This window comes from Halichoeres trimaculatus, unplaced genomic scaffold (assembly GCF_033239565.1).
Source record: "Halichoeres trimaculatus isolate MK-OKI-2021-1 unplaced genomic scaffold, fHalTri1.1 fHalTri1_scaffold_20, whole genome shotgun sequence".
NCBI classification, from domain to species: Eukaryota; Metazoa; Chordata; class Actinopteri; order Labriformes; family Labridae; genus Halichoeres; species Halichoeres trimaculatus.
The window spans coordinates 448,053-466,067 of NW_027437198.1; the positions used below are offsets into that span (position 1 = coordinate 448,053).

Consider the following 18,015-nt stretch of genomic DNA (forward strand, 5'->3'; position numbering starts at 1 on the left):
TGGCATCAACAAGGCATTTTACCCACAGAACTGCTGCTCACTGGATATTTTCTCTTTTTGGGACCATTCTCTGTAAACCCTAGAGATGGTTGTTGGTTAAAATCCCAGTAGATCAGCAGTTTCTGAAATACTCAGACCAACAACCATGCCACGTTCAAAGTCCCTTAAATCACCTTTCTTCCCCATTCTGATGTTCACTTTGAACAGTGCAGATCCTCTTCACCATGTCTACATGTCTTAATGCATTGAGCTGCTGTCATGTGATTGGCTGATTAGAAATGAGCATTAACGAGCAGTTGGACAGATGTGCCTAATAAATCAGACAGTGAGTGTATATCCTGGTCCTATCCTACAATACAATCTGAGTTGATAAAGTTTGGTTTGAGTTTCAAACAGTAGCTCTTTTTTATGCAGTGTATGATAAGAAATAACCTTTTTAGTTCACAGTACCTTCTTCACTTATGTTTCCTCATTAAGAGTCTACTTTTCGTACAATCACTCTCATGTTCTCAAAAGCTGTGATGAACATTAAGGGCCGAGCTGCAGGTGAGCCAAAGACCCTCTTCAAACCAAAATGACTTTCATTATTTCTGTCATAGTTTAAAAGATATACATTTTGTCCTCTCATAACTTTTTTTTTTGTTTTCATTTTTTAACGACTTGCACAATGTGCTTCTGTAAGTCAGCTTTGGTAAGACGTCAGGGTTGGTATTGCTCCTCTCTGGAACTGTAACATAAGTTAGTTGTTCACACAACACATGATCACAGGGAGAGGAAGTCTGTGTTCCCTTCATGTGTCAGAAATAAATTAAACATCTTTTAATCACAGTCAGCTGTCCCCTCAAACTTACAGCGTGACAGATTTTGAGCTGCGTCAGTGAGAAGCAGCAGCACACACCAACATGTTCAGCCACTCATTTCAAACCAGAGTCACACCACTCTGAGGGCAAACTCACTTTTCTACTCTTCACCCCTGAAAGGCTTTTCTACATGCCCACATATCAGTGTGTGTGTGTGTGTGTGTGTGTGTGTGTGTGTGTGTGTGTGTGTGTGTGTGTGTGTGTGTGTGTGTGGGAAAGAGAGACACACACACACACACACATCTGGGTGATATAACTGTGCACTGTGTGTGTGTGTGGCTGCGTGCAGAGCAGGGGTCAGGATTGCACTCTGCAGGTCAGGGCCGACACATCTGTCACTCTCCTCCTCTGAACACAGCCTGGAGAGACGGACGCAGGCAGGAAGTGAGGGCGTGAGACCAGGTAAAAAGCTGGAGGTAGAGTAGACGGTTCACAGGTGTGAACCTGTGAGTATGAATATGAAAACAGCTGGATAGGAGCCTCATATGCATTTGTAAGTGATTCAGATCCGCTCCCGTCTGTTTCATTTCAGTGTTTTAGTCAATCTGCTGAGGACGCCCATTCTGTGGATGAGCTTTTCTGATGGTAATGACAGCTGTTTACACTCCAAGCTGTCATTAAGCCTCTTTCTGACGAGCATCATGACAGTTTAGCTTGTAATAAACCCTCCTGTGTGTGTGTGTGTGTGTGTGTGTGTGTGTGTGTGTGTGTGTGTGTGTGTGTGTGTGTGTGTGTGTGTGTGTGTGTGTGTGTGGGTGTGTGTGTTCATGCAGAGCAGGGTCATGTCACGCACATCTGGCTGTGTCTGTTAGATGCTGCTTGCTGGATTGGTCGAACACGCTCACACACACACTCACACACACTCACACACAATCACACACAATCACACACACTCACACACACTCACACAGATTTATTCAAGAACCAGAACACGGCCATTTGCTGGGGGTAATTCTTCCGCTCTAAAACTTTATACTTTTGAATTCCAACGACTTTCAGGGACTTTACTGTTAGGGATTGCTTCAGCCAGCAGTGTTTAACAAGCTGTGTGTGTTTCGTCCAATTCCTCTGGGCCAACTGTGCCAGTTATGAAGCCTGTCCACTGGAAATCCTTGTTTTTTTTGTCACTCAGGCTCAGATTGTTATCAGTGTCTGACTGTGTTGCAGAAAGTTTCCCTCCAGAGACAGACCTTTATGTCAGAGAGAAAGATGAGCTCTTTTAAGCAGAAGCAGCAGTTACATCACTCTTTCCAAACCAACCAGACTCCACCAACAGACACACACACTGTTTTCATCTGACCTCAAAGAACACACGAGTTCAGGCCTTAATCTCTTACTTTATTTACACTAGAAGAGATGTTTTGGAAATACCCATTTACAGCAGCATACTGCAAAGATCAGCTCCTCCACCTCCTGCTCTTGGAGTAACCCTTTCAGTGTATTTTCCTGTTTTGAAGTTCTTTAGCAGCAACCACCAGCTTGTGAGAAAAGCAGCCAATGCAGCAGTGAAACACACTGCAATCCCTCCTTTGTCCACATGAGGCAGTCTCTAGTGGCCAAACACACTCTATAAAAGCCAGTTTAATGAATGTACTGTCACAACACCACTTTGTGCAAAAACTGAAGTTTTGAAAGGGCTTATTAAGTTTTTAGTTTTCTGAAGGTGTTCCCGTCTTTAGTGGAGGGTTCTGAAGTTTCCTTCTTCTTCTGAATCCCACAGCACCACACCCATCTGCTGGGAGCCAGGGGCAGTTTGGGTTCAGACTTTTAGAGGTACTCAGCGGGGCTGGAAAGAGTGCTAAATATTATATTCATGTACTAGTACAGATACTGGGACAAAAGTTACCAGTCTGCAAAACTTCTAATGTAAAAGTGTAAAAGTATTTCATATTAGTGCTGTCGGGTGATTAAAAAAATAATCAAATTAATCACATTTTAATCTCATATCTGCTTTACATCCCCAAATACAGAATGTGAATTCTAGGACAGTATAAAATTGTAGTGATGACTGATCAAATTAATACACGAAGAAGAGTATATATATATATATATATATATATATTTGTGTGTGTGTGTGTGTGTGTGTGTGTGTGTGTGTGTGTGAGTGTGTGTTAACAGGCCTAGTGCCATGTATAAATGATAAATGTACCTTGATGTACCTTGTCATTGTGAATTTAGCACTAAGCTGCTCAGACGACACATGTTTACATTTTTCTGTTGGAAATATTTGCAGGGCTCAGGGAGCAGGGTGGTCTTGCTGCTGCTGTTTTTGAACACACCACACAGTGAACCAGTACGCAGTTAGAGAGAGCTGCCATGATGCTGAATGTGTTACATATAACATGTTCAGCCTGCACGTATCCCTTAATGTGTGTTATAGACATGAACATGAATACAAATTGAATGTTTGGGAAGAAATCATGATCATTTGCCTCATTATTTAAAAATGTCAAGGACCCCCTGCAGTACCTCCAGTGAAGAGAGACCCCCCAGGGGCCACAGACCCCCTGTTGAGGACCTCTGAACTAGAGAGCAGTGACGTTGAAGACGTTGTCTTGGACACAGCACATATTTGGTATAAAGTTACTGGAAATTAGTGTCATTTGTGGTATTTCTTGAACTTTTTGGACGGTCCCTACGCCAAGTCTTCAGCCTGCTGTGCAGAGTTCACCATGACGTGTCCGGTGCAGGATGGCTTGTGCTCATAAAAACAGGCTGGATCTCACATCAGAGCTGACAGTGGGTGGAGAGAAGTGTCAGCTTTATAAAATCTATGTTTCTCTGATGAGTTATTGACCTGCGAAGAACCGATCAGGGAAAGTCTCTGTTGTTATCTCAAAATGTGTGCTCCCCTCCGCTGTGTTTTCACCTGATCCCTGGACGATTCATGTCAGCCAATCAGCTGGCAGTCCCCTGCTGATGGACAGCTTTTTCCTTTCTGCTTTTACGACTGGTGCAAACTTCCCACAAGAAATACAGAAGTGGAAAATAAGTACTGGTTTAAAAAAAAAAAGAGAGAAAAAAAAAAAAACTACAGGAACACGGTAGCGTGTCTGGCTGATATCTCCACATGGATGAAGGAACGCCACCTTCAGCTAAATCTGTCCAAACTGAGCTCATTGTCCTTCCTGCTTGTCCCTCGGTTCAACCACAGATCAATGTCCTGCTTGACTCCAATCAACTTGTGCCACAAACTCTGCCTGAAATCTGGGTGTCATGGTTGATGACCAGCTGATCTCTAAGGTTCATGTGGCCTCGATTGTTGGATCTTGTGGATATGCCCTCTCTAACAAAGGGAGGATCAGACCCTACCTGACACAACAGGCCACACAGCTTCCGGTACAGGCCTTGTGATTTCATCGACTCCTGCAGCTCTCTCCTAGAAGGCCTCCTTGCGTGTCCATTTAAACCTCTGCAGATTACCCAGAATGCAACAGCAGGTTTTTAACCAGCCCAAAACAGCATGTCACCTAGCTGTTAATCTTTCTTCACTGGCTTCCAGTGGCAGCTCCAATTAAATTCAAAGCTCTTCTTCTGGCTTACAAAACACTGACAGAGATGGCCCCTGCCTACCCGGGGTCCCTGATCCAGGTCTACACTTCTTCTGGTCCACTACGCCCTGCTTGTGAAAGATGCCTGGTGCGCTCAGCCAAGCACGGCTCTGAATCTCTAGCCAGACTCTTCTCCTCTGTTGTGCCCAAAAAACGAATGAATCACCTTGGTTTAATTTTTTTTTTTTTTTTAAATGTCTTTGAATACCCAAAGAATTGGACTCGTCCTTAGTTTACATCTCTTTGTTTTACTCCAATCAGCCATGGGATTGAACCAATCAACTCATTTATTTAATGATATAAACACACACAAACAACTTTGGGGATCATTACGCCTCTTCATATGCAAACAGGATGTCATTGAGACTGAACCCATGTTGTGCGCAGTCAGCGTTCTGTCTGGCTCTGCTTTTACTCCATTTGTGTCATTTTGTGCTCAAAAAATCCGGTGGATCGGAAAGTCTTTTGAGACATAAACAAACCTTGTTAACCTAAAGTTTGTCAAATCCCTGTTTCAGCACGGTCGATGTTTAAGTCAATAGAAAAATAGGGTCTGATATAGTCAGGGTTTCCAGGGTCCAGTCCGGGCTTCTCGAGGATGGGTGTGACAGCAGCAAGCCAGATGAGAACAGTGTGTGCTGCACAGGCTGCATTAGCTGGAATTGAACCTATAACCTTTTGTTGTGATGCTGCTCCAGTGGAATATGGTTCATGCATTTTTTACTCAACCTGGAGGTTTGAAACCTCTTATGATTCGCTTTATTTTTGTTTTATGTAAGATCCTTTCACCTCCTACAGACTGAGAAAAATCCTTTAAATCAGACTCCAGCGAAACTCTGAGGTCACATCCTGAGAGGACACTCACAGCGCTCCATTTTAAGGGGTCAGTGGGAAACACTGTAGGAGATTATTAGCTGTAAATCTACAGGGGTGGGGGGGCTTTCAGACAGTCTTTAATAATAAACTTCTCTACCTTGGTTTCACTGGCTCATGAAAACCTGCAGACTTTAATGAAAGCTCTTATTTTAGTCTGATTTTAATGAAGTCGTATGTAAATTCACCGTCTCCCAAATTCCCAGTTCCTCCTGTCCCGTCATAATGAAGCTCTCTCTCCCTGTTTTTATGGTTTGATGTTACTGAGTAGACACTCATTAATTACTTCTCCTCTCTCTGTTCCTCTCCCTCCTCCTCTTCCTCTCCAGTCCCATCCTTCTGGGGTCTGGTGCATTCAGCCTGGAACCTGTGCGCCATCGGGAAGAGGCAGTCTCCCATTGACATCGAGACCAGTCACTTGATCTTCGACCCCCATCTGACCCCTCTGAGGCTCAACACGGGAGGGCGAAAGGTAAGAGCTGCCTCCTGCCAGCCAGCCGAGCGTGGGGAGTAATGTTTCCTCGACAGATCCCAGTCAAATCTCACCAAACATTTTAACAAAAGACGAAGCGTCATCCTCTGACGGCGCCGAGCGTTCATTCATCGCACAGCAGGATGCTGTCTCCAAATCAAGATGCAGAGAAGCTGGTGTCTGACGGACCCTGTGAGCTTTTCATCCACAGCAGAAGGCCCCGGGCTCAGGAGGCATTACGATTTCAGCCCCTTTACACAGCAATCACAGTTAATCTGTACAGGACAAATCCTCTGCACAGCGACTGGAATCACAGTTAAAACAGGGATTAGGAGATGTTGTACATCGCACTCTGGATCAGATCTGCTGTTTTGGTGCTGTGTTTTTGTTATTGGCCATATTTAGATCAAGCAATGTCACACTGAGGATATCTTCAGCTTAAGGAGAAGCTGAGAAATAAATACGTACCGTATAAGACACAGTTTCATAACCGCAGACATGAGTCTCAGATCTCTGTCGCAGAAATGTACTCCCTGCGTCTTATTTCTCTGAGTATCCAAACGCGCTTCATTTTTATGGAATCTGTCATTGTTCTTAACGTTGTGTAAGCCACCAACATCAAATAGCTCATGTATCACTTCTTAAAAAAATATGGAAACAGTATGAAATTCATAGAGTTTAAAAGTATGAACATTATTCCATTAAAGGTGCAATCTGAAGGATTTTCCTAATAAAAACAGAAGTCAGCTTTTACAGGAACGATCCTGTTCAATCCTCGCCTACGGGTCTCTGTACATGTGTGTCAGCGTCTGTGTCTGCCTTAACCCCCTCCTTGGCCTGGATGTTGATGTTTTGGTTGTTTTTTGGATGTTTCTAGGTGGAGAGTCAGGGTGGTTACATCAGCCAATCACAGAGCGCCCAGTGTGCAAGTGACTTTGCGTGTTGATGACCACGAGTGGAAGCATTGTATCTTTATTTCTGGTTGTCAAGGCCTCTGTCAGCCTGGTTTTGGTGGGTCCCCAATTCCCCTGCCTAAACACTTCATAACTGAATTTTCTTGATCTTAGACTATTGAGGGAGAAGATGTGGAGTCCAATCAGCCAAGGAGTTCAGTCAACTTGAATCCAAAATATAGCCAAAAAACCATCTTGAACAAAATGACTTGTCAACCGACTCTTCAAGCAGGAGGATGTCAGGGAGTGTTATGGCTCTGTCACTGGGGGGACAGGGCCAGAAAAGAGGGCCAACTGATGATGTCGTCATTTCCCAGTCAGAAAGAGGAAATCTTTTAAACGTGTATGTGTGAAAACTTAACCCAGACTCCTGAGTTCCTTTAAGGTCTTATTGTTGTAAATAGCAATAACATTCAGCAGGCTCACCCCTTGGCTTGTGGCTGGTGACATCCCCTGTACCCTGGGCTAATCTTGTAGTCACAGAAAAAGCGGTCACCTGTCAGTCCAGGATGCACAGGGCTGAGGTGGTATATTCTGCTTACTCCCACACTAAAGCTGAGGGGACAGTTCCTGGAGAGGGACAGCAGGCAGCTAAGTTTGAGGTGCAGAGCATTCCTTGTAAGCTGCTGTAAAATCTTGAGTTTTTGGATTGCCCCAGTATTGAAACAGTTCCTCAAAAGAAGAAGCTAATCAGAGCAGCTATGACAGTAAACATAGCCAGAAGGAAGAAAAACACAATCAAAGTGAAATGAAACACCAGACTGCTAACTTGCATATCCAGGTACCCGTGATTAGCTTGTGCTAACATCTCAAGTTTGATGCACAGCTCTCGAGTCTCTCCCATGTAGAACCGTGATGCTACAGGTGGTTGCTGGGCTAGTGAGTGTGTTCAGGTTGTCATGGTTGGAGGCTGTGGGTGTGTGCTGCTGCTGGCACTGAGCCAAGGAGGAGGAGCCCAGATTGAATGTTGTGTTTACTAACAATTATGAAAACTCTTGCAGACCCTACCTTTAAGTTTTGTCACATAAAGACGTGAGGATGATCTTAAGCAAAAAGCCTCAGGAACATATTTGCACCCCCTGTACAAAGCTGAATAAATAAATAAATGAAGAAAATACCTTTTTTATTGAACAAAGGAAGAAAGTGTGTTTGAATCATTAAATCTGAAACAGAAACAGTGCAACCATCGTTACGTAAGTGCCGTATCATCTGCTGGTGTTGGTCCACTGTGTTTTCTGAAGACCAGAGTCAATGGAACAGTTGTAGAGTACTACATGCTTCCTTCTGCTGACAGGCTTTATGGAGATGCTGATTTCATTCTGCAGCAGGACTTGGCTCCTGCCTACACTGCCAAAAGTTCCTCAAGCTGGCCAAAACAACCACAGTGTTATTATGCTTGACTGACCAGCAAATGTGCTTGACATGAACCCCAGAGAGAATCTGTGAGAATCTATGTCTGTCGCCAAGAATCAACAGACACTGTGACGCAAGTGAGCTGAATGGAACAGAATGTACTTTATTATTCCCCAAAAGGAGATTCAGAGTCACAGCAGCAATTCAAAAAGGAGTGAATTGTACAAAAATATGTAAATGAAATAATATAATAAGTGTCAGGCAGAAGAAAAATGCCCATCAGGGTTGATAGCTCCGCCATCATTCTCCAGTCAGTCTGGTGTTAGCTCTGTTAGTCATGTATGTGTATAGCATGATGCTATTCTGGTATTCCCTCTTTTGCTCGGTTAGCATGGCTAGCTCGTCCATCTTATTGGAGATAGATCTTACGTTCCCCATTACCATGGATCGAAGGACAGGTCCATGTCGCCTCTCTTTAGCTCACACCGCGGCACCAGCACGTCATCCTTGTCTCCCTCCTCTCAGCTCACAGAGAACACCAGGCCCAGCACCAGTTAGCAATGACATGCTATAGGCTGCCAACAGCTGAAATCTTGGGTGTAAACAATGCAACCATGGTTACACATCGAGTCTCTGGAAAGACACAGGAGAAAAAAGTAAAAAAAATACCACTGCAGACACAACCAACTTGGTGTCCAACGAATGAGGTATGAAAAGTGACGACAGGCTCCAAGGACAAAGAGAACCAAAAAGAGAAGAAGGAAAAAAACACTAAACAACAACGAAGAGAGAGCTGCTGCAAAAGGTGGCCAGCAGGCGGCGCCTAGCAAGCTGAAGGCCATTATGAGAAACAGCCTGGACTCCTGTGACCCCTGAGCAGAGCCACAGCCTGATGGCTGCACCACAGCGGTTGATGTTATAGGAGCCCAAACGTATCACTGGGTGGGTGCATATGAAGGAATGGTCTTTTCAGGAAGGCAACATTTATGAACAAAAAATCTTTTTTATTGGTTTTATTTGATATTCTGAATTATGAAATACTGACTTCAATCACCACAACCAAAAGAAAGAGTTGCCTGAAATATTGGACAGTGTGTGTGTAGTGAATCTATGGAATGTATGGGTTTCCCTTTTTGAATGACTCTGCTGAAATAGATGAACTCTTCCACAATATTTTAAAAGGCTCCTGTACTGTACAAAGAGTCCTAAATGCACAAAGACAGACATTTCTGGCTCAAGATTTGCAGAGTATAGGATAAATACAGAGGAGAATAAAACAGCTTTAAGACATACCCATTCATATTTTAACATCATTTGAAATATTTGTATTAAAAAACAGTAACCTTTGTCAAATGGTCGTAGCAGGTCGGACACTGTGCCAACATGAGGTTTGTCTTTTGGATTAGCATAAAATCTAATTTAAAAAACTTGACTGACTAATTTGTCACAAAGTCAGACAGTCACATTATCAGAATCTTTATTAATGTCATCAATGAACTGTGACTGCCTGAACTGCGAAGAATTGATCATTTCTGACACGTTCACCTTTCACATTATCCCAGCGCGCTGTGGACGTTTCATTAAATACACTTCTTCCTTTTTCAAACAGAAATGTGATCATAGCCATTTGAATCCATTTCCTCTAATTATGCGTCCTGAAAACGAGCCAGACTTCAAACTGACACAACATTTCACCACCACAGCATCTCTGCCTTTGATTCAGAGGAAAGAATGAGTCACATATCATTATCCCAAAAACATCATGTCTGAATCAAAATCTGATCACGGTCGGTTGCTTTGATCTCAGCCAGGAACAATATGCTGCACTGTTTTTACTTTTTGATATTCTCTTCAGAGCTTTCCAAAACTCTGGAGCTGCGGAGATGATTACTACTGTGGTGTTTTTAAAACCGTCCAGAAACAGATTAATCCTTTAAAAACTGACAAGCATCCCAAAGACCATCATTAATTAAAGAACTTTTACCCAGAGCTGGAAGTCTCCAAGGAGAATTAAATCAGATCTTAGTTGTTACAAGAAATAAAGAAGCATTTTCTGCTGAGAACCCATAGACTGTATGATCTACAGACCTCGTCTCTGCAACGTCACCTTCTCTTTCTGACGCAGAGTAATGAAGCCCATCGTCTGTGAGGGCCATGTTGGAAATGCTGACTCAAGACTAGGAACAGATCGATTCAATAAGAAATCCATTCAAAACCGAGTTATTGCAGCTCTGATGCAGAACCAGGTGGTACCACAGAACCAGATGGTAACACAGAACCAGATGGTTACTCAGAACCAGATGGTACCACAGAACCAGATGGTTACTCAGAACCAGATGGTACCACAGAACCAGATGGTTACACAGAAGCAGATGGTACCACAGAACCAGGTGGTACCACAGAACCAGATGGTATCACAGAACCAGGTGGTACCACAGAACCAGGTGGTACCACAGAACCAGGTGGTACCACAGAACCAGATGGTACCAAGGAACCATCTGATTGGTTACAAGCAGAAACACGGCTCAAGTAACAGCCAATCAATCAGCAAAGCCGTGCATGCAGTGCATTCTCTCTCTCTCTCTCTCTCACACACACACACACACACACACACACACACACACACACACACACACACACACACACACACACACACACACACACACACACACACTCTCTCTCACAGCTTCTATACATGTTCCTGTGAGCCCAGTGACGTAAGGTAAACATAAGTGTGTTTACTGAGCGTCCACATAAAAACAACCAGGTAAAGTGGTCTCAAGAAGTCGAGCTGAGTCTTCTTTCTCCTTTTGGTGTTACTGTGTGTGTTTTCGCCAGTGACTGGGCTGAAGTGTGGAGCAGGAGTTTGTCAGCAACAAAAAATATTTACCAGTAATAAAAATCAGCCAATTTGCTGGTTGCACATGCACGGGTTGATAAAAAATTGATTCCCAGTGTCTCAGATTTTAGGGGCAGAATGAGACTGTTTAGGGTCGGTCTGGAGCCCAGCAGAACATGGATCAAATCAGACATCATGATGCTGCTGCTGTTGTGAGGAAATTTTCATAAAAACAATAAATATGGAAACAAAATATAAAGAGGGCATGTTTGGGGACCCATTGGGCCTTGTATGGGGCCTGGGGCTCCAGGCAAACGCCTAGTTTGCTTAATGGAACAGCCAACCTGTGGTTGAACAAACACTTTGAAAAGACCAAAGGTCTGAAGCGTGGAACACGCCTCAGTGTAACATGTCTGTACCTTTTTCTTCACCTCTATCTGTCTCCAGACGTAGGATGAGATCACAACCACAGGACATGAGAAACTCCTCCTTCAGAGCCACCGTAGACATTATGCAGCTGTGTCTGCAGGCTGACTTTAATTTTTGATGACTACAAACTGACACTGGGGTGATATTAATAGTGCATTTCAGCATGTTTTATTGACATCTGTTTTGTAACCTCTAAAGCATTAAAAGGACAGGCAGGGGAATGAAACCGCTACACTAAGAGGAGCTGGGATGAAGTTCATTTGTTTTAAAAAGACTTAAATGCTCTGACAGACAGAGAGGGGTATTTCAGAACAGAACCATGAGCTGCAGACTCTTCATTTATTGTATTTAATGTTTTCACACCATCTGCAGTGGGATTGTCCTCTGAAGCCATTCCAGAAAAATCATCAAGTTTCACATCAGGGTAAAAGTTTAATTGCTTCTTTTTCTTCTTGTATTTTGTATGGCTGACAGAACTCACGACCTTAATTTACCAGTGTTTCTTCCTGCTGCTCGGTTACCAAAGTCATCCCTGACTCAGAGTCTCTTTTAAATTGTTCTGTTTGCATCAGAACTGCTTCTGCGTCACATTGTTTTTCAAAGACAACAGTGCAATAAAGTCATGTCCCAGTGTTAGATCCTCAAAACAAGTCTGATGAATTTCTCCTGCACCACCGTAGTCGACAGATTCCCCACCAGGAGTCTCCTCCTCCACTTCTTGATGTTAATTGATTTGTTATTGAGGACAGACATGGACAGACGTGTGCTGCTCTGAAGAAGAACCTTTTTCCATATGAGAGCGCCGTGCAGCGTGAGGGTGCAGCTTCTAAACACATCCGACTGTGAGCACAGAAAACACTGCACTGCACTGGTTTTTATTGTGGAGGATAAGCGCTGCCAGAACAAAAATAAAACCCGGTGAGGAGACACAGACTGTCACACAACCAATACTGACTCCCTTTCCCATCGATGCGTAATGTAACTCATGAATAAATCAAATCAGAGAAAGACAGAAGTGCACTGCTTCATTCCCCTCAGCTCTATTCTCCCTGACTCCTCTAGTAACTATGAATTACCCAACAAGTAACCCTGACTTTGTCTGATACTGTTTGTGTTGTCCTACCTGTCTGCCTCACTCCCCCACTGCATGGACCAACAGCGTTTGCTGCAGGAGGAAGTCTTCTTAGTTAATTATCCATAATCATTCATCTTTAAGATCTCCTGCATCAGGCTGAACTCTAAAATACTCACTCACATGCTGAGGCTTTATCATTTTAAGTCTCTGTGAGGAGTTTCTCACTGATCTTGAGAAAGTCTCTCTTTTAGATATCTGCCTGATCATAATCCACACTTTGAAATAAGATTATCAGCACTAATTTAGGTCATTTCGAAATGCCACTTTGTAGCTTCTCAATCTGGTCGAGCAACACTGGATTGATTTACGGCACATCTGAATCTCTATGGCAACACCACACCGGCTGATGAAGTTTAGCAGAAAGAAGAGACATCTGTGTTTTTCTCTGCTGAAAACGATTTCTGTGATTCATTTTGTAGTGATGGTGGACACTGGAGCCTAACTGTCAGACAGAAAAAGGACAGAAGAGCAGAAGAAAGAGAAACAGGAGAGAGATAGAGCACAAGCTAAAGGCTAAAACATGAGCTAAAGGCTAAAAAACAGGAGCTAATGTGTTTGTGCTAATGTTGTCTCCAACCCACAGTCAGCAGTTATTCTGCAGTGATCTGTTCAAACTTGAGAGTCTATCAATAAAATGAAGAGCCAGGTTACGTTAGCTCTGCTTGGTGAGGTTGGAGTTGGTAGATGAGCTCTGGTAGGACAGAACCAGGATTCACTAACGTTACACATTACAGACATGTCTCAGAGCACCGGGCTGTGAGTAGAGAGAAATATAGCAGCTACTAAGCTACGCTACAAACTGACAAAGTTAGCTTGTTGTCACGTTAGTCCAGGAATACGTAATAGCACTTGGCTGCTAGTAGTGCTACATTTAGTGGGCGACCAACATGTGCTACAAACTGAAAAAGTTGGCTTGTTGTCACGTTTCAAACAACAGCGCTACGTAACTGTACTGATGAATATCTTGCCTGGTCGTGTTGTATCTGGTAGAAAGCTGACTTGATCAAAGAAGAGTAGTTCCAACAAACACACACCTGCCTAAAGTCACTTTTCACAACAGTGCATGAGACTCCAGGCCAAGGTGACGAGGCAGTCTGATTAAAACAGGTCCTCCTCGTAGCATCTTAAAGCGTCCTATTTTCCAACCCTTTTTGTTGAGGGTATTTTGAGAAATTTCCCAGGATGCATGCTCAGTCCCTTTTCATCATCTGTTCTTAAGCCATGACGAAGTGTTTCAGTTCAATGCTAACAGGGTGTCTTTCCTCTCTGGCCTCTCAGGGCTCCTGTGAGTACATCTGGTACAACCAGTGGGATAATACCTTTAAAAAGAAATGAAAACAAGGCAAGGAGAAAAGAGAATGTGACAGAATGTGTTTTCTACCCACTTTCTGATCGATTATTTCCTTCAGGACATAAAAGGGAACATAGGATTAAATTTGTCTCTCAGCACCTAGCCGGGTCAATTCTTTTGTTCCACGTTGCACATTTTTCTAAATTTCCATTTATATATTCAGATCCCTGGCTGCTCTTCTCAGAAGACCCCGTCCCTGCAAATCCGCCCTCAGACTCTTTCTATGATCAAATTTGGAAGGTGCCACAGGTTGAGCTCCAATCACGTAGATACGTGTCAGACTCCAATCACGGTCAGGCTCGCGGTTCAGCCGAGGATGCTGGGAAATCAGATGAGTGTCGGCAGAAGATCAGGCTGTGCTAATCCAAACCGCTGCAGAATGTAGGTCAGCCAGGCTAATGAAATATGTGGATTACTGAAACGCTGGGCCACAGCTCGTCTCAGACACACTTCACATGGACTTTGTGCTGATATCTGTGGAGACGCCGCAGCAGAGAGACTTTAGAGGGTTAGTCTTCTGTTTGTTTGTTTTCATTTGTGTGTCAGAGACTACGGCAAAGTGCATGTGTAAACATCCAATTAAAGATTTATAGAAAGCATGCAGATAATGTAGGTCATGCATGGTATTAGAATCTGTATTCACAAAGCATCTCATGGCGTGCAGCGTTAACCAAACACAGAGAAAGTCACAGGAAGAAGACCTCCTCCTCTTTGTGCTTTTACTACTTTACTTTGACATGTCACACCAATCAAAGGTATAGCGCTAGACTTTGCATTATATTCATAGACTCTTGTGGTAGTCGTGTTAGATGTGAAAAGTGACATAAAGAACAGAAGTCCATCTCGGTGCGGCACGCGGTCTGTGGCGTTTCTACTGACTTATCCCGGACCCCAAATGACCTTTTTACTTTTTTGGACCCTTTGGTTGGAGTTCCAGACACAGCGATCCAGCCCCAGAAGGCGGAGCTAGAAACACTGCAGTCCATTGATTGGTGGAAAGAATCATCACTTCCTGTTTGACGGCGGCTGCTGTATTTCTCGTGGCGGCTCACAGCCGGATCACTCAAACAGGATCAGGCTTTACCGATCCAACCTGTACCAAGCTGTACTGATCCAAACCAGACCACTTGGTGGAAACGGGGCTTTAGTGCGACAATCAGGATTATAGATCAGACAAGTAGACCTTCACCCAGGAGACCAGGGTTTATAGCTCAGCAAAATGAAAAATCATCTGTGATTTTAAGCCCCTAAACCATGATTAGTTCCCTGACTTTAACAGGAAGTCTTAATGCCTTCACCCCCACCCCCCTCATGTTAACCATCAGTCAGAAAGGAAGACAGAGTCACCAATGGTTCAGCTAAAGACACTTGTGCATCTGTAAGAGACGTTAAGAGACGTAAAGATTACCAAACAGTCTTAGAAGTCAATGGTCAAGCATCTGACTGTGTGGACATTAGTAGCAATAAGTCCTGACCATCAGGAAAGTCCAGGTCAGAGTGAGATCTAGTTTAGCATTAACAGTCTATGATTTGAAAGTTCTTCCCTCTTCCAACTGAACCTCAAAGCAAACAAACGTTTTTTTACCTCAAGCTTCTGTGTTTTAAGTCGTCAGGTTAAGAGTTTTGCTTCATTAGAGGCACAGCCGACGTAACTCACAGGTAAGCACGGTGTAGCTGGTAGAAAAAAACGTCTCAAGGCTGCCTCAGCTCCACTTGCAAGATCACCGAAAGGTTAAGTTGGGTCAGTAATTCCAATACGGCAACCTGCGCCGATAGGATGACGGATGATGTTGCAAAGACTACGTTTGTGTTTTATGTCCTCCACGGTCAGCTGCTGAGGGTTAGAGACCAGAGATCACCTGAAGCACTGATGTAGGATTGATCTCAGCTGTTTAAAAGTAAAGAAAAATAAATATATTTAAAGAACAAAAATAAGAAAGAATACAAAAATAAGAAAGAATGCAGGAATTGCAATAATTATATTGATCTATCTGGAGAAGCTAGGGTTGAATTACAGTCGTAGGATGGAAGACTGGTGTGTTAAAGGGGCCCAGTTCACGTAAATCAGTTAGCATTAGCGGTTAGCAGCCTCACCATTCAGACATGATCTCTCTGCAGACTGTCATGTAACATGTCCAGCTCTCCTCAGACATCAGTGATCCAGACTTCAACCGCTGGACCCCCCCCCCCCTGCAGGGTGTTATGGTCCAAAACGGTCTCAAACAGGGTTGTTCTCAGTCCAGCTCCAGGGGGTCTTAATCCACCCATGCATTAAATCCACAACCCATGTTGTTTACTTCAACAGGCTTAGCTGGACCCGTCCTGTGGGGGGGTTTAGCACATAGAGGTTTTCCTGCAGGCTTGTTGAACTGTTGCTCAGTTTCCGGTCTTTTCCGGCTGATGTATGACGGTGGTGGTGGTGGGTTGGGCAGGATTTTCTCTGACTGCTTGGATGAACTGTGAAACCCTGTGAAACCTGCTGTTTCCCAGTGTTTCCAGAAAGGGGAGGTTTTAGCACTGTTAGCTCTTTCCTTTAACGACTGCAGATAAACGTGTCTGGCGTTTGCCTCCGCCTGCAGAAATCAGCTGCATCACAGGAAGCTAAAACTAGATTTAGGGAAGTGGTTTGAACATTCTCTGATGATCTTATAGCTGACTCATCTGTAGTGGGTCTGAGTGCACCGCGCTCTCCTTCTCTGAGTGAAGCTCAGCTGTGACTTTAACCAGATGTTCACCTCCTGTTACCTGACCTGACTCTGCACTGACGTAGACCTAATGGCAGAGTTAAAGCCTGATCAAATACTGAGTTTGATCTAAAATATATTTAACAGCTTCCTGAAGATTTCTCCTTTGTAGTCTGACAAAGAAACTCTAGTAAAGAGAGATGGCCGTGAAGATTCAACACTTTCTTAAGCAAGTAGTGAATGAAGTTTGTGGTAGTGCACAAGATTCAAAGTTACATTTTTATAATAAAAGTAACAGAGAAAAATTGTTTGCTGTGTATTAACAAAGAGGTCGTGCAGCAACCTCAGCTGTTAAAAAATAATATGACAATATAAGGATATCAGAAAAACCTGCAGTTCTCTGACACACTCACCATCTTAATATTTTCTAAACTAAGGAGTCATAAAAATAAATAAAAAACACTCCTTGTACAGTGTGTGCTTTTGGGAGAATTAGATTCTCAGACCTAAGCAATTTTTTTAATCCATGCTGTAAACATATTTCTTTCAAAAAAGTCCGCTTTTTGACCTGGTGTGATGGCAGTTCATCGAGCATCTCAGGTCATCCAGCAGCCGGCCTCCAGAGAAGTCACAAAGACTGCAGTTCTTTGCACTATTGTTTGGCTCCATGTTTGTCCGTGTCACGTCAGGGAGACAAGCATCAAGAATCAAGGTTCAGGCCCCGCCCCCAACTGGCATTCAGAGGCCCTGGCCAATCAGAGAGAAGGGGATTCATGGAGCAGGGGGCCTTAAAGAGACAGTGAGGAGGATCTGCTTTAATCAGACTGCAGCGCCACCTTTTGGCCTGGAGTCTCACACACAGTGTGGTGAAGGCGTGACTCTGAACAAGTCGTGTGTTTGTTTTGGAAATGAATAAAGATCAGATTTTCTTTTTCACTCTACTTGTCTTTGTTAAAGTCAACTTTTTACCAGATCCAACTCCACGAGGTAAAGTATTTATCAACAGTTAGGTAGAGCTACACTTTGAAACCTGACAACGTGTGACGATAGTGAATCCTGGTTCTGTCCTACCAGAGCTCATCTACCAACTCCAACCTCACCAAGCAGAGCTAACGTAACCTGGCTCTTCATTTTATTGATAGACTCTCAAGTTTGAACAGATCACTGCAGAATAACTGCTGACTGTGGGTTGGCGCCAACATTAGCACAAACAGTTAAGGTCCTGTGTTTTTGCCTATTGCTTAAGTGTTAGCCTTTAGCTTGTGTGTTAGCCTTTAGCTTGTGCTCTATCTCTCTCCTGTTTCTCTTTCCTCTGCTCTTCTGTCCTTTTTCTGTCTGACAGTTAGGCTGCAGTGTCCACCATCACTACAAAATTAATCACAGAAATCATTTTCAGCAGAGAAAAACACAGATCTCTCTTTGCTCTACTAAACTTCATCAGCTGGGGTGGTGTTGTCATGGAGACTTAGATGTGCCGTAAATCAATCCAGTCCTGTCCGACCAGATCAGAAAGAT

General features: G+C 43.6%; 1 protein-coding gene across 1 annotated transcript in view; it reads left to right on the forward strand.

Annotated features, from left to right (window-relative positions):
• LOC141810073 (carbonic anhydrase-related protein 10-like) overlaps window positions 1-18,015 on the forward strand; it is a 186,742-nt gene that overhangs the window by 92,211 nt on the left and 76,516 nt on the right. Inside the window, exon 3 of the mRNA XM_074697390.1 lies at window positions 5,614-5,756. Coding sequence (XP_074553491.1) covers window positions 5,614-5,756 — 143 coding nt within the window. The remainder of the gene's footprint in view (window positions 1-5,613; window positions 5,757-18,015) is intronic.